This window comes from Protopterus annectens, chromosome 6.part0, assembly GCF_019279795.1.
Source record: "Protopterus annectens isolate FY-2018-M chromosome 6.part0, PAN1.0, whole genome shotgun sequence".
NCBI lineage: Eukaryota > Metazoa > Chordata > Ceratodontiformes > Protopteridae > Protopterus > Protopterus annectens.
Genome location: NC_056737.1, coordinates 756,829,853 through 756,856,467, shown reverse-complemented (window position 1 = coordinate 756,856,467; position 26,615 = coordinate 756,829,853). Strand labels below are relative to the sequence as shown.

Genomic DNA, 26,615 nt, shown 5'->3' with positions numbered 1-26,615 from the left:
CCCAACCAACAAGAAAGAAGGCGAGATGAAGACAACTAACATGGAACGTTATGGTAGGTACATAACTTCTTTTTTCAGATAATACGCAAGAAATTAAGAAATCGGTTCAGTAAGTGAGCCGTCATGGGATAAGGGGTAGCCTCAAGCCAGTAAACAGCTCTCGAGCTATAGAAGATGGCTGAGTCGGAGCAGAGGATCAGCTCCGATCCCAACCAGCAAGAATGAAGGCAAGACAGACAACTTAACATCCCTTATTACCGTGTATTCGGGCTAGGATACAAGACACTACCCAATTTTTGGGTACTGTAGCAGATATGCAACTTGTACCCCATTGGTTACTGTGTACTCTTGATGTCACCTCCCTGTATACCAATATCCCCCCATTGGGCTGGGTTGGCCTCCCTTCAATATTGGTTGGATAGGGCCGAACTATATAGACCAGGTTTTAATACTTTATTGTTCTGTTTGCCCGAACAGGTTGTTACTAAAAATGTGTTTTACTTTCAGAAACAATGTGTATGGCAGACACAGGGCACTGCCATGGGGGTGTCCTTTGCCCCCATATATGCCAACCTGTTTATGGCCTACATAGAAGAGCAACTGATTTATGATGTTAAGTCATAATATTTACTTGGCAGAAATTGATATTTGGAGACTATATCTTGATGACTGCTAGATGGTGTGGAGAGTGGATGCTTATTTGGCAGAGTTTGTTGAATATTTGAATCACAATATATGGGGGATTCAATTTAGGGTAACATGGCACCAAAAGGAGATTACCCTTTTGGATGTCTTGGTTAAACGTAACCCTGATTAAATCTTGGAGACTGAAGTTTTTTGCAAATTTCCGCAATATAATGCTTTAATACATGCATCCAGCTTCCACCCCCAGCATGTCATCAGGAATCTCCCCAAGTCCCAATTTCTTAGGATCAGAAGGATTTGTTCAGACTCCTCTGTGTACAACCAATATAAGTATGATCTTTCCAACTGTTTTAGGAATCGGGGTTACAGGGTAGGTGACAGTAGAGTGGGTCAGTTTGCTTCCCAGCAGGATAGGTCTGACTTGCTTGTATACGAGGGTGATCAACCCGCTAGGAGTAATAATGTTAGGTTAGTTATGACATATGGTAAAAATACACATTCTTTTATGAATATTACTTCGAGACATTGGGACATATTACAAGGTGGAGATTTACTCAGGGATGTTGTGGGTGATAGGTGTAATTATTCCTTTCGTAAAGGTCGGTCATTGAGTTCCTTCTTCAACCTCTATAAAAGGTATCAAAATCAGGATAGGTCTTCTGTTCAGAGAACTATGATGGGAGACAAACTGATGGGTTGCAATCCTTGTGGTCATTGTTGTAATTGTTCTAAAGTTTATAAAACTAGCAGATTTACTAGCCAGAATACACCTCATGTGTTTGATATAACTTTTTTGCTACTTGTAGCACTAATTGGGTGATATATCTGGCAAGCTGTACATGTCCAGCGTTTTATGTTGGACAAACGTCTAGACCACTTAGAATGCGGATAAGTGAACATATGAGTGATATCAGGAACTGCAAACAAGCCAGTGCATTGTATAAACACATATGTAAACATAAGACTGGGTCTTTCAGATTTACAGTTATTGACTACATTGTGCATAAAACACAGGATAAGGCAGGGAGACATGAGATATTAAATGTAAGGTAAAAGAAATGGATAGTCAAGCTCGGTGGATTATTTCCACCTGGCCTGAATGATCATTTAAAAAAAAAAATTGTTTAACAATTGTATAATTGATAATTGATTGCCATTTGTATATATAGCTTTGTTGGAGGGAATTTTTGTCATTTGTTTTTTGCTCACTGAAGAAGGCAGCATTGCCGAAACCAGTCTGATGTAATTGTTGGGTAGGTGTATTTTTTAATACACCATGTACGATTTATCATATAATATTTTTTCACACCGAATTGTGCTGGCTCTGCTTTTTTTGACTTAGGCTTAAAATGGCCCACAAGGGCAGCTAGCCTAGTATTTACCTATGAACGTATGTGGACACCATGGTAAACACTATCTTCCCAAATCTGCCAAGTACCTACCCCATACCTCATAAGGCACCACAGTGCTTAGTATCTGAAGATCTGATGTTAACTGCCCAAAGCTAAATAAAAACATGCAAGCCTTCTACCCCAATGAGGAAAGTAAGTATAATTACTTAGCAAGGGCTTGTTTCCATATCTACAAGTTAAGAAAATTAAACTTTCTAAAGAAGGCCCATCCACAGTTACGAAGACAGTTCCCAGCTAATACTTCTACTGGGTACCCTCCATAATGAGATCATACTCCTGAAAACTGCAGCTCCAAGGAAAGACCTGGGCATGGTTATCAGATTCAGCTAGTAATGCTTTTAAAGGTACTGCGAGAAGACAAAATATTCCACAGTTTTGCATTTTTCATGACAGCAGTCTGTGCTGCACCAACAGCTAACTGGAGCTAATTTTATCCAATTCAATCTAAAGTCTGGACCGAATTTTAGGCAGACACTGCCTATTCTTGTTAGTGTTCTACTTAGCATACAATTCAAGAGACAATATTTCTTATCCAGAAACCACTGCACAGTAAAAAATGGAGAAATAATGCTGACAGAACAGTGGGGTAAGCGAAGAAGAAACATTATTTATAAAAATATGGAAACACTTATCTAGGAGTTTTAACAAAAAATCAGACCAACACCAAACCATAGCATTAAAAAATGCACATACAAACGTGCTGACAGAGCTTATCAAAACTGTCTGAGCACTGCAGCTAGCCCCCATACAACTTTTCCCCTTCACTTTTATCCCAAAGAATTCTAACCATCACCAATGACAAACTACCACTGCTACAAACAGTTTAATTCTAGGCTATATCTACTCTGCAAAGTATTATTCAAATCCATATAGAATGCCCCGTTTCTAGTTTCACCCAGGTCCCTTGTCCCAATTGCTGTCAGCTCTCGACATCCATCCATCCACACTACCTGCTCTCTGTTCAACTGCACCCCACTAGCGCACACACAGTTCTACAATGTACACTGTCAAAGTCATCACCCCCCTCTAATCTAATATTTACATGACCAACCTTCAATTCTATTCTATGCGAAGCCCTCAACATCTTCAACATTCTGGAAACACTAACATGCTTTCTACCAGCCTGGTTTCCCACCATATGCATTGCTGTAAAAGTTGTACATGGTACCAATGTTCTCCAATTCCTCAACATAAAAGCCTTATACCCCCCCCCCTTTCAACAAGGTATTCCCACACAGTTTGTATTACTATTAGTACCACCATCTCATGAATGTTGTTTCATTCCCCTATCACTGCCTTCTCCCCTGGTAGAAAATGCTGTCATTACCCCACAGCAACTTTACCTATACTTTTAAGGTTTGAATTTTCCCCATGTTTTCTCCTTTATTCTAGGTCTTAAAATAAATACATAATTACAAAATAGCTTGGAAGATATATCCATTGCATTATAAATAAAACTGATGCAACTTAGGACACTTAAAACCAAAGTGATTTTCAACTAAGATACCCTGGAACCTGTTGCAGGTTCCATCCTCTGGTATTCAACAGCAGCCAACCCTCCCCCCATAAATTTTTTTTTTTAAAGAACTTCTACCACAATTCATCAGAATATTCAACAGCTATGCAGAAGCTATCACTTGCAAATTTTAAATCAACAGAATAGATGTAGTGGGGTATGACGCAAGTCCAAGGACATAACTGTGATCCTTAAAGTGCAAAGGGGTATAGATATAAACCAGGCCCGTAAATGAGATAAATTACTCTCTCTAATCACAACAATCTTGGGAGTAAGCATTTACGGACGGCGCAGTGGTACTGTTGTCGCATCACAGCAAGAGGCTCTCCGGTTGATTCTCCGCTGGAGTGCCTTCTGTGCAGAGTCTGCATGCCCTCCCTGCATTTGTGTGGGTTTTCTCTGGGTACTCCGGTTTCCTCCCACATTACAAAGACATGCTTCTGGAAAGTTTTCCCCTGGTCCTCTGCTGAAAATTGGCCTCATTCCAAGTTGGACTTTCCCGGTAAACAAACATTAAATAAATACAATTTAAATAAATATAATGGCTGAGGATGCAGGAAGACACAGCTCTCCTGCAAAAAAAAAAAAAAAAGCCTGAAAGATGCAAAAGTGAGTTTCATTGTTCTCTGTTTGAATCAAAAAGTTTAGGTTTCTCACAGTGTTAGAACCCACTCTGTAGGGTTTTACATTTCTAAAAGGGAGCTGGGTACAATGATTTCCTAACAGGTCTCTCAAATATAACAAGTGAACAAAGGGAAGGAGAGGCAAGGGGTAGGCCATATGTGAAAGCAGCAGTCAACTTCATGACCACCAAGGATATCCTTAGATTCAGTCCCAGCCTCAATCTCAGAACAGAGACAGCTCCAGGGCAGCAGGAAAGGCTGGTAGACACAATGATGAACACAGTAAATAGGGTAGCTAAAAAGAATAAAAGCAGAAGGGGGGAATAAAATCAGTACAATTGATCAAGACTAAATGGCAAAGGGTGGCTTCAATGAGTGGGCCTCAAATCAGTAAAATTTGCCAAATAAGCCCCATAACAAAGTGCCCTCTTCTCCACCCTCTTTACAGTACTCTCTCTGTTTCTACGTTTAACCATACAGTTATCTGCTGCCACTTTACATAAATCTCCCACCTCTCCCACCACTCAAGTAGTGGTATACTTGATTTCTAGAAGGCAGAAATTGATGCTACCTTGTCAAACCTATTATCATCCTTTCAACTCTGTAAAACCAAGACTTTTGCAGCTCCAAGTTGTCAAATAAGCAGAAATAATCTTTCAACCATTTTACTCTACTCTGCAAACAATATTAAAATGAGTTTGGTCCAATCCAGTTACAAAAAAAGCATAACGGATGTGTCATTCTGCAGACCTGCAGTTTCTCCCACTTTAACACAACAGTGATATCACCTACATGTGAGCCATTAGCATCTTATTCCTTTAGAAGAAAGGAGGACACTGGACTTTGACACAGAATGGCCTAATGTCTTAACAGCTGTGTAGTCAGAAAAACTCACAGAACACGAGGGGGGACTGTCAGCAGGAAAGACAACTGTACAGCAAGATCAGACCGTCTATCACTTATGATAAGATACAACATGGATAAATGTTGCGATATCAAAAACAACTCTGGAACAATCACAAATGCTTACTACAAGACCACAAATGTTTTTCTGCAGAGCTGGTAAAAGTAAACTACAATTTACCGTAGATAATAAATAAAATGGTACTGATAGCCTGTTTTATTAACCTCTATCATACTCAAGACGTATAATAGAAACGACTGATTTCTTAATCCTTTACTCTTCCAGCAGAATGGGGAACAAAGTTGAGTACATAGACGAGAGAAATGTATGATGAACTTCAAAGCACTAATTATTTCTCATTAACTTCTATCATACTCAAGACAGTACAATAGAAACGACTGGTTTCTTAATCATCTACTCTTCCAGCAGAATGGGGAACAAAGCTGAGTACATAGACAAAAGAAATGTATGATGAACTTCAAAGCACTATTTTTTTCTCATGAAAAAGTGAAGAGTTACAAAACAGCCTACTAGTGAGAACAGCATCATGAATGTAGTAACAGATCTATGCCCGGCATACAGGTCATCCTTGGATTCGACTCTGGTGAACCACAGCAATTAAGACAAGAAGTGTCACTGTTAGAAGAGTATATAGAAGATGGAACAGATCAAAACAATACTCAGAAAAATAGACATGATAAAAGTAATCCGTAGTATAACTGATCAAGATCCATCTTTCACCATTTCAAATAATAAACTAAAAATCTCAGCACAGACAGAAAAACTTAGAAGATAAATATAAAGGAAAAGTACAAAATAAGCAATTTAATGATGACCCCAAAACGTTCTATACAGAATTGGAAAACAAGGCAAAAGGAATTGAAACACCACCCAAAAAAGAAGAAATAGATACACAAAGATGCTAAATGGATATAAAAAGTAAAAGAAAGAATAAAAAAGATCAAAAAGGTATAGGATATGAACTGGGATGAGGTAATGGCTAGAGAGATTAAGATAAAGATGAGAAAAGCCTCCAATTGGAAAACCCCAGGCCCAGTTGCAGTACCTAACTTCTGGTTAAAAGTATTAACATTTTTGCACAAAGATTTAGACATGAATAAGAACCATTTATATGCGCACCCCAGACAGACACCAACCTGGTTAACAGGAAAAACACAACGCTCGAGAGTGAACATGCAAGTTACTCTAAAAATTATAGGCCAATAACTTGCCTTCTGACGACGCAGAAACTACATACCGTAATTGATGCCGACAGAGTTTATAGTCATTTAGAAGAAAAATTAAATCACGGCAATAGAACAAAAGGGTAACAAAAGAAAGTCATATGGAACAAAGGATTACCTGTTGCTAAAGTCAAAATGGAGAACTGTAAAAAGGGGAAAAAATCTAAGTATGGTATGGATTGACTACAAAAAAAGCATCTGATAGTATCCCACATGCATGGATAAAACATGCTTAAAATGTACATAACATACCCTATGCTGATCAATTACATTACAGTAACCAGTAATAGTGGAAAACCACTTTGCAATTAAGCCATGATAAAGGACAAATTATTATTCCAAGGATAAAAATTCAAAGGGAGATATTCCAGGGTGACTCCCTATCACCGCTGCTGCCCTTAACCCTTTAAGCTATTTACTTAACAGATTAGGCCATGGTTATAATTTGGCTCTTAGAAAACAACAAAGTGTAAAGACCTCACATGTTCTTTGTTGATGACTTACAACTGTATGGCTCATCAGATGAAGAACTGAAAGCACAACTGCAAATTGCGGACATCTACAAGTATCCAGCAACCACTGTATGTACGTGCTACCTTACCCTCTTGTAAGGTGTTTTTGTACTAATCAGTAATGCTTACTGGGTGCTTACTGCAGTAGCAGTCTCGGAACCCAGCAGCCTAGAAAACCTATTCTGTACTCCTATTTTCCCACTTTAAATCTCAATACCCTCCCTACCTATTTTCCCACTTTAAATCTCAATACCCTCCCTACCTTACCGTACTTATTCCTAAGCCTTTTACTTGCACCCGACTTTGCTTTCTAGTACCCCGCCCACCCTATCTTACTCCATTGCTTTTTGTCTGCATCCTGCTGGCTCCTAGTTGGTGTCTAGTGTAGATGCGACATATTTGTGAATGAGAAGTTTACTTTCTTTACCTCTTAGTTTTTATGGTCTCCCTCCAGCCACTATTTTTTTTTCCCTCGTTTCATCTCTAGTTAACACCACTCACTGTACCTACTCCTTTCCCCATACTATCCAAGCCTTCCTAGCTGTCTGTCTTCTTGGGCGATTTCTGGACCTGGGTGTCATGTCATTCTTACTACAGATCCAAACCCTTTCCCCCTAATTTCCAGACCTTAGTTTTCATAGGTGCCTTGGGTGTGTGGGCACCATTTTTAAACTTCTTTCTTTCTGGGCTGCTGTGCGTTTCTTTGCCGCTTGTATTGCCATCCACCATGCAAGTGTTTAGCTGATTAAAAGCCATCTTTCCCAATTCTTTGTTTTGTTAGTATGCTACTGTTTGCAATTAACACTTTAACATTGTTCTCAATGCATTTCAGCAGAATGTGTGTAATGAATCATTGCCAAATGCCTCCTTTTTGCTGCTTGCTTACGTTGCAAGTTGTTGGATGCAAACTGTGTAGCTGCTGACTATACCTTATTATTTTAATTTAGTCTAGTAGAGTAAATGTCTTGCATGACTCTTCTTTGTGACCAGTTGTAACAGCCAATACTGAATTAATCTTAATCTGAGCTGTAGGCACAGCAGACGATACTCTACTAGATGTCTGTACGTATTGCTAATATAATGTGTGTGTTACCAAAGTTCCATTGGCTCAAATAGTATGAGATAGGATCATAGAAACAATCTATGTGCAGCCTCTAAAGGAACAAGATGGCTTACGACTCTGTACTGTGACAAAGGTTTTTTGAGCTTAAAATAACCAGATTATCTGCGGTTAGCAAGCACTGGTTACAAATATGCCATAAATGTTGCCATTTTAGAGATACAAAATTACCAAGGTCTCTGCTCTGTATCAAAGGACTTTTAGCTAGGAATAACTTGTACTGTTGGTGATTAGCTGACATTGGAAACAAATATGCCAGACATATTGCTATTATAGAGATACAAGATTTGCAAAGGACTTTGTACTGCAACAAAAGGCTCTCATAGGTCAGCACTAGGCTATTGGCCCTAGGGTCTATATAAGCCTAGCCAACAAGGAACCCTGGCTTTCGCCACCCAAGAAAATTATATTCCTGTGCTCATCGAGCAGAGCCACAGAAGTGATCCCCGGGGTGAATTTCCTATTTCCAATCCAGTCAGCAAGATTTTTCTTGAAGAGTGCTAATGAGGAGCTTGGTTGGACATAGGTAGTTTGTTCCAGAGTATGGGAAGTCTCTGGGACAGGAATCTATCCCACCTGCATGTTCTGTTTATTGTGGTGACAAGGTTTAGGTCCCTAGAGCGTGTAGCTCAGAGTGATTGGGATTTCCTTAAGTGGAGCATGTCCAGCTGCTCTGGGTTTAACATAGCTTTGTATGTTAGGCAGAGGTCTCCTCTGAGTAGGCGATATGCGACGGAGTACAGCTGGAGTTTTTAAGACGTCTGCGTAGGGCATATGTTTGAGCACAGTAATCCTCTTTGTGAGGTACTTCTGCGGCCTTTCCAGTTGTTGTAGATGTCTTGTGAGGTACATACCAAAAGGGGCATTGTACTCTATAATGGGTTTAAAGAGTGATGAGTAGAGGGCAGGGATGTCGGGAGGCATAAGCACTGTACCGATTTCAGTACAACTTATTTAGAAAAGGGGGCAGCTTTTTAACTAAAAAAAAAAAAAAACCGTTGGCTCTTTAAGGATGCTTGCTGGGTGTTGTGGTGAAGACGAATGGAAGCTGACGTCATGTCCGGCTGGCTGCGAGCAGGAAATTAGCTTGAATGGAGCAATCGTTACTTAACAGATGGGAGTGTTTGCGGGAAACGGATCAGGAAAGTATGGAGCAATCAGGTAAGGAGAGTATGTGTGAAACAGATCTGGCTTGAATGGAGCAATCGTTAACAGATAGGAGTGCGAGCAGGAAACAGATTATCAGGTAAGGAGAGTGTGTGTGAAACAGATCAGGAAATTATGGCGGTGTGTGTGTGTTGCTACATTATCTTTGGCACTGTCCTGAATGATTGTTACAAGGTTCAACAGAAACGATAAACTGCTTTGCAGTTATGTGCGATAAATAACATTTTCACAATTCACTTTTTTTTTCTTTTCAATAACTTAGGCTTCTAGTATTTGTAGCTATGTTTAAATCAAAGGCTTCATGTTGTCAGCCCTTTTCTGTTATTGCATGTAGCCAAAATCTTCAAGAAACTATTTGAATAAAATGTTTCTAAAAGGTCAAATAATAAATTCAGTTGAACAGCCCTGTAGTTCAAAGGGACAAAGCCAAAACTGCATCCCAGATTATGTGTGTTTGACTAGCAACATGAGCAATACAAAGACTAGTCAGTTGAGGATGGGAGTAAGTGGCTGAAGCCAGCTCAGATATCCAGGAGAGGAGAGAGGCTACCTTGAATCACTGAAATAGCGTGGTCAGGAGGTTGTATATGTATGGAAATGCACACACATCTGACAAATGCAGTGACTGCACAGCATATAAAGCTACAGCTGGATGGAGGAGGGGTAGGCCACACTCCTCAGCAGCAGTACGACGCTGCACCAGAATCCTTGCTCTCCTCAGTGACCACAGAGATATTGGTCAGGCTGAGCCTAGAAAAGGCTAAGGTAGGTCAGGTAGAAATACTGAATGAGAACAGGAGACGTGGTAGTTGACTCATATAATTAAGCCTTAAATATGGTAAAAGTTCACTAAACTTAACACTAGTTGTAGTATGCTGCCTACAGAAATAATCATTATTTGCAGACTTGTCTCAGACTTTCAAAGTCCTTAAAGGTCAACTCTAATCTCCATTTCATTTACCTTTCTAAGATTTTTATTCTATGTAAAAATTATTTTTTATTAGCAAGTGTGTAAATGCCCCCACATAATACAACAGGTGTTTAGGCTCAAACCCTGTACCTTTGCTTTTGGATAAGAAGAGCCTAAAGTCCCTAACCACCACCATTTCTGAACTTTGCTCAGATTTTTATTTCTAACAGTTGTGAGCTATGGTGAGAACTGAAGTTGTATTCCCCAGTTGTGGTGAGAAGTGAGAACTGAAGTTGTATTCCCCCATTACTATTTTTGTTGTTTGTCCAGGTTTTTTGGGCTAAGGTGCGAAGTGAGAACTGAATATGTATTCCCTCATTATTGCCTTTGTTTGTCCAGGTTTTTTGTGCCAAGAGGTTGAGAGCTATCTAATAGCCATTAGGTTTCAGTCTTATTTTTCAAACTGCTGATTTAGCATAGTGGTATGTTGCACTGATTGTAGTGCATATGGTTCTGGGTTCAAGACATGCATGGTGGTAACACAGCATTTTATTCTAGCAACCTTCCAAAATTATACAAGCAATGTTTAAAATGTGTCCCTGGTTTTTGGGCTTTTGTCCACCCCCCCATAAATGTTGGCTTTTTCCAGATTTCTTGTGCTGCAAAGTTCAGAGATACAGCTGAGTGTTGAGTACATTTTACAAGGAGCCGAGAGCTGCAAGGGAACTAAAGTTTAGTGCTGCTTATGCGGAGTCTGCTTATATTGTTAATAGCACAACAGGTAGTGTACTTGCTTTTGATGCAGAAGGCTGTGGGTTCTTCTCCCACAGTAGGTAGTTGCATTGCTGATACTGTACTGTGTTGCGAAGGGGGATGGATGCTGTTGTCCTTTTTGGTGAAGATATCTAGTAGTAACTATGAACTTGTTATCAGTTTGCCATTGATTCCCTATTGCAATATTACTAGTGTATCACTTTTTTTAATGCAACATAGGCAATTTATTCCTCAAGGGCAAAAGGCACTTTATTTGTAGATGAAACAATGAAATATAAAGTTGTTTGCTAGCAGCAACCTCTTCATTAGTTACAGATATCTAACAAATATACTGTATTGTACAAGGAATATAATTTAATACAGTCAGGAAGGTGTATCAAAGAGCACGTGAATGTTCCATGTGCAAGGGGCCTATGATTTGAAAACAGCACAAAGTTAATCTTCACCTGCCACTGGCAAAATGTATTTTCTTTGAATGTGGGTTTCAATGCTGTTTCAATGAATGTTGAGTTTCAAGGGCAGAGAAGTTTTAATGCCAAGTCTAGTTTCATTGTGAGACTGCATTGCTTTATTTAGCAGATATTTATTGGTGTTTGTGCTGTAAAATGCAAAATAAAACTTTTCTTGCAAATCATTTAGGAATGAAGTCGCTAAATAATGACAGACATTAAGTTTCAGATGTCATAACCTTCAGAAAAATGAATGCTAAAGCAAGACCTGTTATTCTGTCAACTGTCTTAATACAAGATCAATTTTTAGTACTGTTTGTATGTTCCCCCAATATATTTGGCCTTGTCCAAATTTCCTGCATTGAGGTTGAGAAGTACGTGCAAATAAACCGCTTTATAGAATTAGGAATATCCAAACCTCTCAACTGTCCCCAATTTTGGCTCAAAATGTTGCTCCCCCTAATAATCCCTCCGCAAAAATAGCAATTTTGGAAGAAAACGTGGAGGCTTTACAATTATAAATAACTAATGATCAGAGTTATACATTACTTTTATTTCAGAAATGCATGTAGATTCTCTAATTTTGTCAGCTGCACAAGTTAATAGTGCTCATATTAAAATGGTGTCCCTTTTTGACAGGTTCCCAGCTGTATTGTCTGGCAATTTTATATTTTTGCATCACATTTTTGGTCTGTTTTTCATAAAATTGCGGTTTTCTGGCAAATTAGTGGCAAATCATTAAAGACTGAAGTTAGAAAATAATGGCAGACATTTGAGTTTCAGATTTCATACCCTTCAGAAAATTCACACTAATGCAAGACCTACTACTATTCTATTACCTTTCTAAATTTATAAGGGCAATATTTAAAAAAAAAAAAAAAGTCTATTTTGGGGCCTTTGCCTCAATTTTATTTATGGGTTTGTTGCTCTAAGAGGTTGAGAGGTGTGTGTGTGTGTGTGTGTGTGTGTGTGTGTGTGTGGTTGGTAGCATACCCCTCAACTGTCCAAATTCTGCAGAATGTCCAGATTTTTGCCCCATATTTTTTGTCTGTTCCTCATAAATTTTGTGATTTTCTAGAAAATCATTGAAGGCTGAAGTTGCTAAATAATGACACATCTGAGTTTCAGACTTCATGTCCTTTAGAAAAATTCATACTAGCACAAATCCTGTTATTCTAGCAACTTTCTCATACTAACACAAATCCTGTTATTCTAGCAACTTTCTAAGTTCACGAGAGCACTATTTAATATATGTCCCTGTTTATTTTAGGCTTTGTCCATATTTCTTGCACTAAGAGGAAGGTGGGGTGTGTGTGTGTGAATGAAACACCCTAGTTAGGGGTAGCAGGTGGTTAGTAATTTACTCAAGCTCAAAACCTGTACCTTAGTTACAGAAAACAAAAGCATGAATCCTCTACCCCAACTACCATGCTGCATTTTTCAAAGAACTGACTTTCAGGTTCATTTTCAATTCAAGGAACCGAGTTTGAGTGAATCTATATTACATTACTGAAGAGGCATTACAGCGAATGCCTCTTCATCGATACTAAAAGAGCGAACCGTGAATTACGAGAATGGCCGTAGCTTGGCTGGGGAGGGGGGTAGCAGTTTGAAATCCTAGCTACACCCCTGGTAGAGGGGAACAATTACCTCTTTTTTCCTAGATGAGAAACCTTTTGTGATGAGGTGTGCCACTTAGAATGATTTCCAGACTACTGTGGTGATGTGATTATCAAAAGGAGAGACTACTGTCCACCTGTGTCCCAAGGTCTCTTATCACACTTTCGGTGTTAAGTAGACTACCGCCGTGGTATTTCATGGGTACAGAGTTTTTACCAAAAGGGATGACAATGCACTTTTTGGCACTGAGATTAAGGCCATGGCTTTGACACCAGGCATCTGTCTCAGTGAGGCCCTTTTGTAGGATGTCCACATCATTAGGAGTTTCGATTAGGGCTCCTAGTTTGCAGTCATCTGCGAACTTCATTAGCCAAAGACCTTCTGTGTTAGCCTGTACTTCAGAGAAGTAGATGCCAAACAGGAGAGGACTCAAGACTGAGCCGGAAATAACTATTTTATTGGCGATTAGCTGGCTCAGGTAACAAGCACGATATACATATAGGCAAGTATGTGCTATCTTACCCCCTTGTAAGGTGTTTTGTACTTAAGCAATAACCCACGGATGGGTGTGGGTAATGCTGGATTTACCCATGGTTGGTGTGGTTTGGGGTAATGCTGGATTTACCCATGGTTGGTGTGGTTTGGTCAAGAGAGCTAGCCCTCGTGACCCAACAAAGCCAACCTTGGGTAAACCCAGCACTGCCCACATCCAGCCATGGGTTATTGCTATTATACAATAACGAAACAAATACTTATGGCCAAATCAGTGTGCTCGTTTTTGAATGTTTATGGCCAGTCATTATATCAGTAATACTGGGTGGTTGTTTCTGTAGCAGTCTTGGAACCCAGCAGCCTAGAAAACCTATCCTGTACTCTTATTTTCCCACTTTAAATCTTAATACCCTCGCTACCTTACCGCACTTTTTCCTAAAGCCTCTTACTTCGCTGTTGTCTTGCTCCTGACTTTGCTTTCTAGTACCCCTGTCCACCCTATCTTACTCCACTCTGCTTTTTGTCTGCATCCTGCTGACTCCTAGTTGATGTCCAGTGCAGATAAGACATATTTGTGCATGAGAGGTATACTTTCTTAACTTCTGTTAGTTTTTATGGTCTCCCTCCAGCCACTGTTTTTTCTCCCTTGTTTCATTTCTAGTTAACAGCACTCACTGTACCTACTCCTTCTCCATACTATCCAAGCCTTCCTAGCTGTCCGATTGTCTTCTTGGGTGATTTCCAGACCTGGGTGTACGCCCTGCTACGGTGCCCTACCCCCATTCCCACACACCCTCAATATCCTGTAATTTATACTTATCCAAACCACACCCATCTACAACCCCATCCTAACTCGAAGCCAATTATATCTTAATTATACTTCCCTCCTCACACCTAGCTCACCTTATTATTCACACCTAACACATTTCAACTCTCGCTACACTACAAGACATTAACTCGTTCCTGCAATCTTTACTCCTATCATATTTCCTATGTTACCCTATTGCCATTACGTCCTGTTCTGTTTCACCTTATTATCATTAACTATCAACTCCTGTTCTGTTTCACCTTATTATCATTAACTATCAACTCCTATCACCTATTTCTAAACATACACACTAAAACCCCATCTGACATTCTTCTTACAACAGATAGTTTTACTACTTAATCCCTACTTAATCCCCCAACCCTTTACTTCTGTACCAGTTAATTCCCCAACCCTTCTTCCAAATAAAATACTTCCAATCATGCCCTCTTTAAAGCTATTCTTCCTATACTCCGCTACTTTAGCCCTATTATCCTACCAGTCACACCATCTTATCTATTACCCCTCTCCAACTTCTCCCATTAATGGCGGCCACGGTGGTGCAGAGGTTAGCGTTGCTGTCTCACAGCAAGAGGTTCTCTGGTTCGATTCTGAGCTGTGGTGCCTTCTGTGTAGAGTCTGCATGTCCCCCCTGTGGTCATGTGGGTTTCCCCCGGGTGCTCCAGTTTCCTCCCACATCCCAAAGACATGTTGTAGGTGGATTGGACACTCCAAATTGGCCCTAGGCATGAGTGTGTGCGTGCATGTGTGCGTCTTCCGTGGAAGGTTGGGCGTCGGGCTGGCAACTCGGCACTGTAAACCTCCACTGCCAATTGTGAGCAGACAGGTGATCCGCTGTGGTGACCCCTAACCAGGCAAAGCCAGAAGAAGAAGAACTTCACCCATTAATACTGCACTCAAAGCAACTCATCCATCCTCATCTCTCGTCATCTATTTCTCCACTCTCAGAGAGTTTCTCACTGAGGTACTTCCAAATACACAGCCCCACACAAATAAACTTTATATACACAACAGACTTCTCTCCAAAATAAAATTTATCCTGCACTCACTTACCCAAATTAAACTTGAACCTGACATCCATCCCAAACCAAGCCCAATTACTACCACTCCCACTAACCAAACCCTCAATCCAAACCCAGGAACTACCACTCCCTCAACACCTACCTTACCACTAAAAAAAAAAAAAAGTCAGATCTCCTCTTTATGTCACCCATAGAAGCCTCCTACATAAAACAGATGAATTCCATGCAGGCATGACAATACATTCCCCAGACACAACTACTGCAACAGAAACTTGACTTAAACCCCATATTACATCTGAAGAAATACTCCTTGATGGGTACAGTATCATTGGAAAGGACAGATTAGTTAAACATGGTCGAGGCATAGCCATCCTATACAAAGAAACCCTTATAGCTCAACTCAACTCTAGCCCACCTAACCTCCCTAATTCTGAAATCTTAACTGCCAGGCTTGACATAAATCAACACAAATCAATAGTTATAACTATCTACCTCCCCCTGCTAACAATCTACAAGATGTTGAAAATATGCTGGAATGGGCTTCCACTAGCTTTAACCAGAAAACAGTAATACTAGGCGACTTTAACCCAGACTGGCTCACATGATCCTCTAATACACCAACGAACTTTATAAACCTATATAATTTCCATCAAAACATACAACTCCCTACACGCATAGTCAAGCATACAAATAGAATCCAATCAAGGGTGGAATGCCTAACAAATAATCTAACATCAACTACGAGTCTGGCTGACTACCAGACAATAAGTGCTCACTACCCAGTATACCTAATAAGAAAAAAATCAAATAACTGTGGTAATGGCACTTACCGCTACATCCGGTATAAAAAAACAATTTTCACTATCGACTTTCCAGACTCTCTTAAAACAACAAAACTGAGCTCCCCTAAAAACCCTGCAACTAGATCATGCAGTTCAACACTTTAATGACATTTTACTACAAATCTTAAATAAACTTGCCCCACCCAGGAAAAAAAAAAATCGCTCTAAAACCAAAAAACTCCCATGGTTTGCAAAAGAAACAATACAACTACTTAGATTAAGAGACAAAGCATGATCCCTCTATCTTTCTAACAAAAGTCATGATAATCTTCGTCACCTTCCAACAACTTAGAAAACAAGCTAAGAAACAAATCAAAGTAGACAAAAAAACAATACTTTCAAACTTGCAAGCTAAGCTATAAAACAAATCCACAAAAATGTTGGCAGTCAACCACTTACTAAAGCCAAGAAAACCCATTACCCCAGTCCCAACTACCAATAATACTATAGAACCTATTGAATCCCAATTCAACTCCCGCTTTCTTAAATCAATAGCCTCCCTATTACACAACACTTCTACCCCACCCTCTGTACCCACTCCATCTGGTCATCACAAACCCAATTTAAACTACATATCACGCTTACTAGCTAAAGTAAAGCCATGTACCCTCACCGCTAACTACCAAGTGAGTTTCTGAAATTAGCTGCCCCATCTATTTCACACCCCACAATCAATCCTAATTAACGCTCTATTACTGATTATGTACCTACCATGTGGAAAATATCACATATTCCACTGCATAAAGGAGGCCCCTCTAAAGACATATCTAATTACAGACCTATAGGCATACTCTCACCACTAGCAAAAATCCTAGAAAAAAAGTGTATACACAAATTGATCACTCCCAAAAAACAACCTCCTGTTACACAACATGGTTTTAGACCAACACACAGTACTTTTACAGCCCTCATTAGCTTTACCAACTCTATAAACCACCTTAAAAACAACCAACTTGTCACTGCTACCTTTCTTGACATGTCAAGGGCCTTTGACACCGTATCTCATCAAATCCTCCCAAAACAAATTTGCCAATTATAACCTTTGCCATGAGGCCCTAAATTGGTTCCATAGCTACCTCTCAAAACAGGCAGCAAGCTGCTCTATGGGGCAATATACTCTCACCCACCTTCCCATCTCTGTAAAAGAACCCAAAGGATCGATTCTAGGACCGCTACTCTTTACGATCTTTACCAATGATCTTGTATAACAGCTGCTAGTCCTGCAAACATCATTCAAATATGCAGATGACTCCTCGCTCATCTGCTCAGCACCTACAATCGAGACACTTCAAAAGAAGATCCAGACTGCCCTTACCAACATTGAAAAATACCCTGCAGCCCATCAACTGATACTAAATCCTAATAAAACTAAACTTATGGTCTTTTCAAATCCTTCCTCACTAGCCAACAGCCAATCCCTCTCTTTTTTCTTCCAATGGCACTAAAATAGAACCAGATGAACAAACTAAACTTCTTGATGTTACCACAGATAATGTATTGTAATTTGATGAACATATAGCTCAAACTATTAAAAAAGTCCATATTAAAATCCGCGGTGGTGGTGCTGCAGTAGCGTCGTCACCTCACAGTAAGACGCTGTCCGGTTCGATTATCAGCTAGAGCGTCTTCTGCGTGGAGACACGCGTGAAAGGGCGTACCTTCGTTGAAGGTTGTGCGTCAGGGCTGGTTAACTCGGCACGTAAAAATCAACTACCAATCATTAGCGGACCGGAGTTCCGCTGTGGCGACCCCTAACCGGGAAAAGCCGAAAGACACAACAACAACACTCTACAAAGCTAAACCCTACCTTTCAGACCAAGCTAGACTGGCTACAGCAATAACCCACTTATTATCCACACTTCTCTACTGTTCTCAGATATTCACAAACCTCTGTAAAACTGAACTAAACAAACTCGAACCGTGCTATAACAAGATAGTCAAATTTGCAACTAACCTACCCCAAAAACATCATTGTACTGCCCTCAAACAACTGGAATGGTTAGAACTCCCAAACTTATTCATGCTAAAACAATTAATTGCTCACACAGTGATATATAAACCTGATCACTGCCCAGCCCTAACTAACCTCGTCCAATCCTACAAAAACCTTAACTCTCTTAGGTCAGCAGACAAAGTTCTACTTAAAGTAAATAAATCTCATAGCTCTTATTGACTCCTTATACTGCCACAAGATTGCAAAAGTCTGGAACTCACTCCCTCAACAAATCCTATTGATCATACGCAATACTTAAGCAGAAACTAAAACAATATTTCCCATCGTACTGGATATGCCCATGCTCTGCTCCAGACTAACCTTTAACCCCTCCACCCCATTTCTCTACTACTCTGGCCACAGCCTAAATCGTGTGAGGACCCCCCACACCACCACCACCACATAACTAACATAGAAACATTTTTTTTCTTTATATATTATGTATATATGAGAGAAAGTATATTGTTAAATGTTTATATTGTATCTATTACTTGTACTGACTTGTAATTTCATTGTATGCTATTCACTATATTTTTACTGCCTTATTTTATAATACCTGTATCTCTATGTATCTTGAAACCTTTTATGCTATTGTATTAGCATGTTCATTGGAACTTTTCTCCACGGATCTCCACTGAGCAAGAACTTCTTGTCCAGTGGATATTACCCAGTAAATACATACATACATAAATAAATAAATGTAGTCAAAACTTTTTCAGATGATATACGAATGTCATTTGGTCTTGATAAATGTGCAAAAGCAACCTTTAAAGCAGGAAAACTGCAACACCAAGAAAACATCAGTTAGAGGCAAAAATGTGATGTACAAAATCCTGAATAAGAGGGAGTGTATAATTACTTGGGAATTGATGAAGGTAATCAATAAAACATGAACAAATGTGAATAAAACTTAGTAAGGAACATTTTAGAAGACTTAAATTAATCCTGAAAACAGCATTTACATCTAGAAACAAAATCAAGCTATAAACCAATTTGCTCTTCCTGTCCTTAACTTGGTTTTGGAGTGACTGACTGGCCCCAAAATGCATTGAATACATTAGACAGGAAAACAAGAAGAACGCTTCATGCTCACCAAATGATTTATAAAAGTCAGTGCATAATCAAGATTATATATTCCCCTTTCCGAAGGAGGTATGGGCCACATTGAAATTGATTACATGTACAGTTCTGCAATCGTGGGACTGCACACGCTGAGCTCACAAGACCCAAATGTAGTTAAAGTTTTGAAACCGGAGGAGAATAAATCCAAAATGACTTCCCTGCCAAGTCTAGCAGAAGCATATCAGCGTCATGCAGGAATGGAAATCAAACCAGAAGTAGATAAAATCAGGCAGCAACTGAATGTGCCAAAAAATAAAAATAAAAAATATAAGGTGAGGGATTAGATAAGAATGCAAGAAATGGGGAAAATGCATAAATATACTTGCAAGTATAGAAAACTTCGGGAAGAACATCATTGTGATCAGGATCGAAATGTAGAAATGGTTAAGGAGAAGCTAATTCAAACCAAAAGATGAAAGATCAATATCGGCGGTTCAAGATAGTGGGCTACATATATGTTGGTTTACAAAGTCCATTGAACATGTGGGAGAAACAGACAAATGCAGGTTTTGTAAAACAGAACTGAAAACAATCGCACACCTTGTTGCTGGTTGTGACATACTAATGGCAGAAGTATTGCATACCGAAAGGCATAATAATGTGGCAAGACTGTTGCACAGGGGATTGTGCAAACATTATGGTATTGAAGTGGCTGAAAAACACTGGAAACATCAGCCACAAAGCATCATAGAAAATGATAAAGTCTACATCACATGGGATCACCCATTACCAACAGTTCAAAAGACAGATGCCAGAAATCCAGATATAGTGATCCATAAAAAGAAGACAAAAGGTACCATTGATCATTGAAATCACTACACCCAGTGACTACAGTGTCTTACATAGAGAGAGAGAGAGACAAAGTCATAAAATATTAAGATTTGCAGGAAGAAATAAGAGCAATGTGGAAGATACCCAGACAGTTCCAACAGTAGTAAGAGCAACAGGTCTTTCGTATTCAGATATGTTACCAATACATGTAACTTCGTACAAATTGCAGGAGTCATTACCTGGCACACTGCAGGTGCTACAAAGGGCACTTTTGGGTGACAAAGATTGAAACAATACTAATTTCATGAACTCTAATCGTACTTTGACTTAGGAATGGGGTCCACTCCCGTCATGGCATTATAAACTCAAAAGATTTGCAGAAATTAACAAGTGAACCTTTTGCATATCCACAAAACAATACCAATCTAGGGAATAAAACTTTATTTGGGATTGAAACAGAACATGTTGGAGGGACAGATAAGTGACTCAGGGAATTCCTTTCCTCTGAAACAGGCTTCCCATCAAAATCAAGCACAGCTCTTCCCTAACTCTACTTAAGAGCGATCCAAACTAATGGATGGGAAATCAGAAATATACCCTGGGTCTAGCACTGTCTCTCAAATGGACAGACGCAGCCTGCAAAACTTGCCCTATCTTACATAGCCTCTAAGGCATATAAACTTGCAAGATATATTTGGGAAGCCAGGCTAGACATACAAAGGCCAGCACATAAACCTGCGGAAAACATCTGGGATGTTTACTAGGTTTATAAAGGCCCCATTGGTCATTAGTCTAGTACACTTATAACCCTATAAACCTACAAAAGTTTATAAAACCTGCAGAAGAAAAAGAACCATTTTAAAATTATACAATATTTTTATCTGCTAGAAATCTTGGAATTCTTTTTCAGCACTAAATCACCATATACAAAAAAACAGTACTAATACACCCAATAATGATCTCAATGATACTATAGTAAAATGTGTCAAAATTGACTAGCCTCTCCCAGCCATATACATACTTTTGACAGTTCTCACGTCCCACATCTATACTTCTAATATAAACCTTATAATATCCATAAATACAATTATATATAAACCTGCTTTGCACCACACCTCTCAACTACAACATTAACGTTTTCTGCCCTACTCGGCTCCTTTCTTCAACTGCCACTTCGTTGAATTTCTAAGCACTTATCATATGACAAACCAACTAATACACCTCTTCAAATGCTCAATGTTCAACATCTACTAAAGTATAAGAATCTTTTAAACTGTAATAGTTTGCTTTTACTTCATATAAATATATTCTAAATAGAAAATATATTATCTAATTGTTAACATATATTACTTAACCTATTTTTGCGTACATTAATGAACGTCTCTTTAAAAACATTCGTAATAACAAATGTCAAATAAATAAAATAAATAAGTAAGTAATACATTGGAGCTTTTCTCCATGGTCATCTGCAGAAAAGAGTTTTTAAACTACACCTTGTTACAAGTTCTAAAATCCTCAGTGCACTTCAAGAATAAGACCATGCACCATGTTCGTTCTCTCTCTACATTCTAAACATATTAACCAAGAACAAAAATTACACCATACAAATCCACCTATAAATGCAATAATTATCAAGCTAAAATAAAAATTATACTAATAAAGTTAGTCAGTTAAAACAATTTGCAACTGCCTAATGTCTGTATATACTTGGCTAAAATGTGTACTAACTTTTCACTGTAACTGTATACCACTACAATACAAACTTTACTGAAGACATGACCAGAAAACATTTAAACAACTTTGCTATGGGAATCATACTACAGCACAATTATTTTTATTCACTGCTGATTTTTCAGCATTCAATTTAGTAACAATGCCCATCTATTTATCTTAAAAGCATTGACCCCACATAAAACACAGTTTCAAATCAATTATTTGGGTACTTGCTTAATAAATACATGTAAACGAATCTTTCACTTAACTTATGAAAGATTAAATGCGTTTAAATGTCTTTCCAGAATATGCACTTCCGCCAGTCAAATATGTATATTCGAACTTCATTCACTCATTCCTTCATGTTTTCTCACTTGTTTCAAAACATTCTGTTCTCTACTCAGGTACAACACTTTGAACTTTTAAAAAATACTTACAAGACAAAAGCCCATCCTTAACTCATTTACTGAACTTAACTCCTCCCTACACAATGAAAACAGGACTAACCTTTTCTTGCTCATCCTCCCTCTCTGAACTATTTTACTTGACATGTCCCCAGGAAGCAATTTTTTTTACACCCTGCACACCTAATCATTTAACACACTTCAGTATACGGAGACATGAGAACAAAATTAATCCAAAAATTCCAATCAGATTCCACATTTCACGTAACATCTTTTAAAAGATAGAAGAATGAGTATAAAGTCATCTATGCATTCCAAGAAGGTTCTTTTTTTGAGTGGGGGAAATGAAGCAGAAAAACAGAAAAGGGATGTGGAAAACCAGTACAATTCTTGAGTCACTCTTAGGTCACCCTAGAAGAGAGGAGGAAATTGTGCTTATTGGGTTGAACTGACCCACAAATAAAAACAGCTTTATAAATAAGCTGCAGGGTCAAAACTGAGAACTTGATGAATAAAACAAGAAGTAAAACTTATGACAGAATGCAGAAATTAAACTGTTAGTTTAGCACTGCCTGGAGACAACCAGAAACATAGATGAGCACATCAGTCTTCATTACTGACAAAACCTACACTCAGCTTATACATCAACACACCTCAATGAACCAGTTACCATCTGAAGCAGTTCCTTTTCCTTGACCTGGTGCACTAGTTAAACAGGTTAACTGAAATTATTTTTACTCTTCCCAAATTTCCAACAAAACTTATACTCACTCTGATGTACAGCCAGCTCCTACCATGTTTACTTTTTTTGACAAGTAGCTAACTTGCCATACCACTGAACTACTACATTTAGCTCCAAACAGGCAATTTAAGGCACAGAAATGGCTTTTCATCCTATGACCTACATTCTTACTATTTCAGACTCTACTATATACCGTGTCACTGCTGTCCACTGAGATTACCCTCTCTCTATACCACAAATGTAGAGTCCCTTAATGTTCTTTGGCATCAAGACACTTCCACTGTTGTCTTTTTTGTTAGCAGCACTACACCAATTTTAAAAGTAAAAGTTATCCCATACAAGATTCTATTACTGTCAGCAATATCCTAAACGGCTCTAACCCTACATCTACCATGCATCCTCTCTGCAATGTTACCTCATCTGCAAAAGTTCTTTCCCTATATTGCCTCCCCCCCCCCTCTCTCCCCTTTACCAAATGCCTGACCACAACGATGGTGCACTTTATGGAAATACAATACCTCAAGGTACCTGCATCTTACTACCTTAAACTGCAACAGTGTACATTCCTTTACTTAAAATGCATCCCATTTCTCTTAGATGCATATTCTACAGCCACTCGTAACAGGAACTGCTTTACATCTGTCTGTTTAGAAAAAGTCAAGAATCCTGATTTAACATAACAGCTTTCACATGAACAGTCTTCTTAAACAAAAATTTCACTACAAGGAAGAAAATTAAAAGTATTAAATGTTGCAGTGAGAAAACACAGCTTGTGTGCATCTGTGTATTTGCCGCAGTACTTAAAGAAAATGCCACCACCAAAATTAAACAGCCACAGAACCAATTAAGAATTGCTGCAAGAGAATACCTCCTTTGTGACAGATGTTTCTTGTCAAGTCTATTTAAGCATGTTAGTTTCAGACACATTACAGTAAGGGATTTCCTTTGGCAACACACACATGAACAACCTTTAATGATTTAAGGTAAACAGTTTGCAATGTGTATCAGTTGACAAAAAAGGTACAGCTAATCAAGCCATATCACACTGTACAGCTAAGTTCTTACACTGATGCCACCATTCCAGGTCACCACCCAAATACTCGCTGCCATTACAAAAAAGGCAAACAGTACTTAAAAAGGGTACATACTTATCCACCAGTGTAACTACCAATATACTTGTTACTACTTACATAATCCCCATGAAGATCTGAAACACACACAAACCTCTTCTAGTTTGCAACAGACTGACATAAATCAAAAAACATGATCACATTCTCCATCTGGTTTTAAAATGTCAAGGCTCACAATGAGACCAATGACAATATTATATATAAATAGTTAATACAGTTGTTCAATGATTAGAGAACTGGCTATGGAGTTCTCTCTCTCTTCAGACAACTAACCAGGAAAGGACAACACTGACCCTTGTCAAGGGAATGCACCCAGTCCTCCCACTCCATGCAGTTGTCACTGCTACTGGAGCAGCAAAGAAAGAATCGCCAGGCAGCTAGGTGCCTGTCTCTCCTAAAAGTTGATTTACCTTTCAAACCAATAAACCACCAGAATGGTGACTTTTCACATACAAGCATCCAAACACAACACATACCACAGTCGACTAAACGGGACGGAAAACACCTACTCTTATACGTACACTGAATACGCAGATTGAACTCCGGACCCCTGCACTACGTGCGGTTGTCAATGCCACTGGGCCAGAAAGGAGACTCTGGGAAGGTGCCTGGTCTCCTCCGAGTAGTCATTTAACTAGAAAGCTACCGTGATGGTTATTTTTTTTTAACACACAATCATCCAAATGTGACAGACACCATTAACATAACATTGTACTTACAGCTGAAAAGTAATACACTTCCGTGACTGTATGTAATGTTCTTTGCTTCCACTGATACACACATTGCTCTTAAACAGAAATAAATGTGAACAATCTTATACTCAACTAAGACCACCTCCCTTTAACCCACTTACCAGAAAACAAAGCTGCGGCCAGTTGTGAATAAAATATCTGTAAGTATAAATGGAATAAGGTTCCGAAAGATCTTTGGTGATCAACCGCATAATGTCTGGCATTTGTAGCTCAGATTCGTAACGAACATACGATATTGTGATGTCTCTTCTTTCTGGCTGACCACCATCCTTTTCAGAGTCTTGTAAACAACAAGCTGCTAATGAAGTGGTTAGTGCGTCCTCGTTTTGTGCATTAACCTGATCGAGTCCATTTCTGTCATGACTGTCATTTTCAGCAGTCCTCCGATTATCTGCATGACATATGTTATTACTAGATCCATCAACTAATCGCAGTTCACCTTTTGTTTTGCCGACTGTTTTGTTTTCTGATAACAACTGTCCTGTTTTTGAACTCTCTTTAACATTACCACCTTTGTGTGCAATTTCAGTTTTGTAAGAAGTTGCTAAATGATGATGTAAATCAGAATTTATTAAACCATTCAAAGGACGATGACAATGATGCCCCTTCCCACCGTCAGTACTTCTTGCCTTCCCCTCTGACTCCTCGATTAAATCCGTGTCGTCTGCGTGTGCACAGTTATTAGTGTATCTTCCTGATGAATTACCTTCTTCCACCAAGTTACAAGCACTGGCTAAGGCAACCCCGGACCCAGAAAAGGGTGAGATTTCAGGAGGGGGTGGAGAGAGCACGCTAGGCCCAGACGGTACATCAGCCATCCTAGAAACACACACAGCGACATAAACCGAAAAACAACATGAGAAAACAAACAAGTCACAAGGCAACTAACCAATAAAAAACAATACATTCAGTACACCTAAACTATGAAGATACACAAGTTTCCCAATTAAAAGACAACATTTACTACAAGGTGCTCAATTTCTTTAACTAACCCAGAGTATATTCTGCCCTGTTTCCACTCTCCTCTCACTAACAACCGTAAAGCATTACTGACGTATTTCATCAACTTTCAAGCCTGTTTACGACAATCCCTTTGCTTTTAGAGGTTTTGAAGGGTGTACGCTTGGCAGTAGAAGCTGAACTGTTTTAATTTAATACATTTTGTTGTAGCGTTCCAGTATATTAGTAGACCTGTATATAAAATGATTTATGCAACAGATCGTGAATAAAGCAATATGACGTACAGTTCATACAGCTGAAAAACTATGTATTACCCTGGTAAAGTGTATTTTTATAATGAATGACAAAGAGTGTATCGTTTCGTAAAATGTAAACATTAGATGTCTAGTTATATTTTCACGGATATAGTTTAGAGACAACAAACTTATGGGACCTTACTAGTCGGGTATCTGTAACCCTTATGAAAGGGGCAATTACAAGGAGGAGTATTGGTCGCGCCCTATACTTAAGAGTGTACATGTGTTTTTCATGTAACACTTCTGAACACTTAAGTGTACCCGTTTTAGCACTTTAAGGGCTACGCAGTGTGTGATAAACTATATGCAGTTTTGATGCGTTAAATTTCTCATCGTTGTTATAGTCTTGAACCACATTTCTGTGTGTGGAAACTAAACCATGTGATAGAGCGCAGTCCGTCTTCCCAGCTGACAGCTGTTAGCTGTTAACTGGTAAAGTGGTGATTGCAATTTTATTAACTGTACTTGTATAGTGATGCGAGGTTTTCCTGCATACCTACGTAACATTGCTCATTTGAAATATGCGCGACTAATGTTTTGGGGGAAATGCCATGTATAAAAGGACGTTCAGAAATGACAGGAGAAGCAGAAGCCCTCCACTGTAATGTGGGAGAACGCCCGTAATCGTATGAAATATCAAACTGTAGTTAACTT

General features: G+C 39.0%; 1 protein-coding gene across 1 annotated transcript in view; it reads right to left on the bottom strand.

The window, feature by feature from the left end:
• The window catches only part of NAA30 (N-alpha-acetyltransferase 30, NatC catalytic subunit), a 252,650-nt gene extending 226,855 nt beyond the window's left edge, over window positions 1-25,795 (bottom strand). The window contains exons 1-2 of the mRNA XM_044074435.1: window positions 25,698-25,795; window positions 24,807-25,524 (exon numbers count right to left, since the gene is read on the bottom strand). Coding sequence (XP_043930370.1) covers window positions 24,807-25,524; window positions 25,698-25,768 — 789 coding nt within the window. The 5' untranslated portion in view covers window positions 25,769-25,795. The remainder of the gene's footprint in view (window positions 1-24,806; window positions 25,525-25,697) is intronic.
• Window positions 25,796-26,615: the final 820 nt, after the last annotated feature.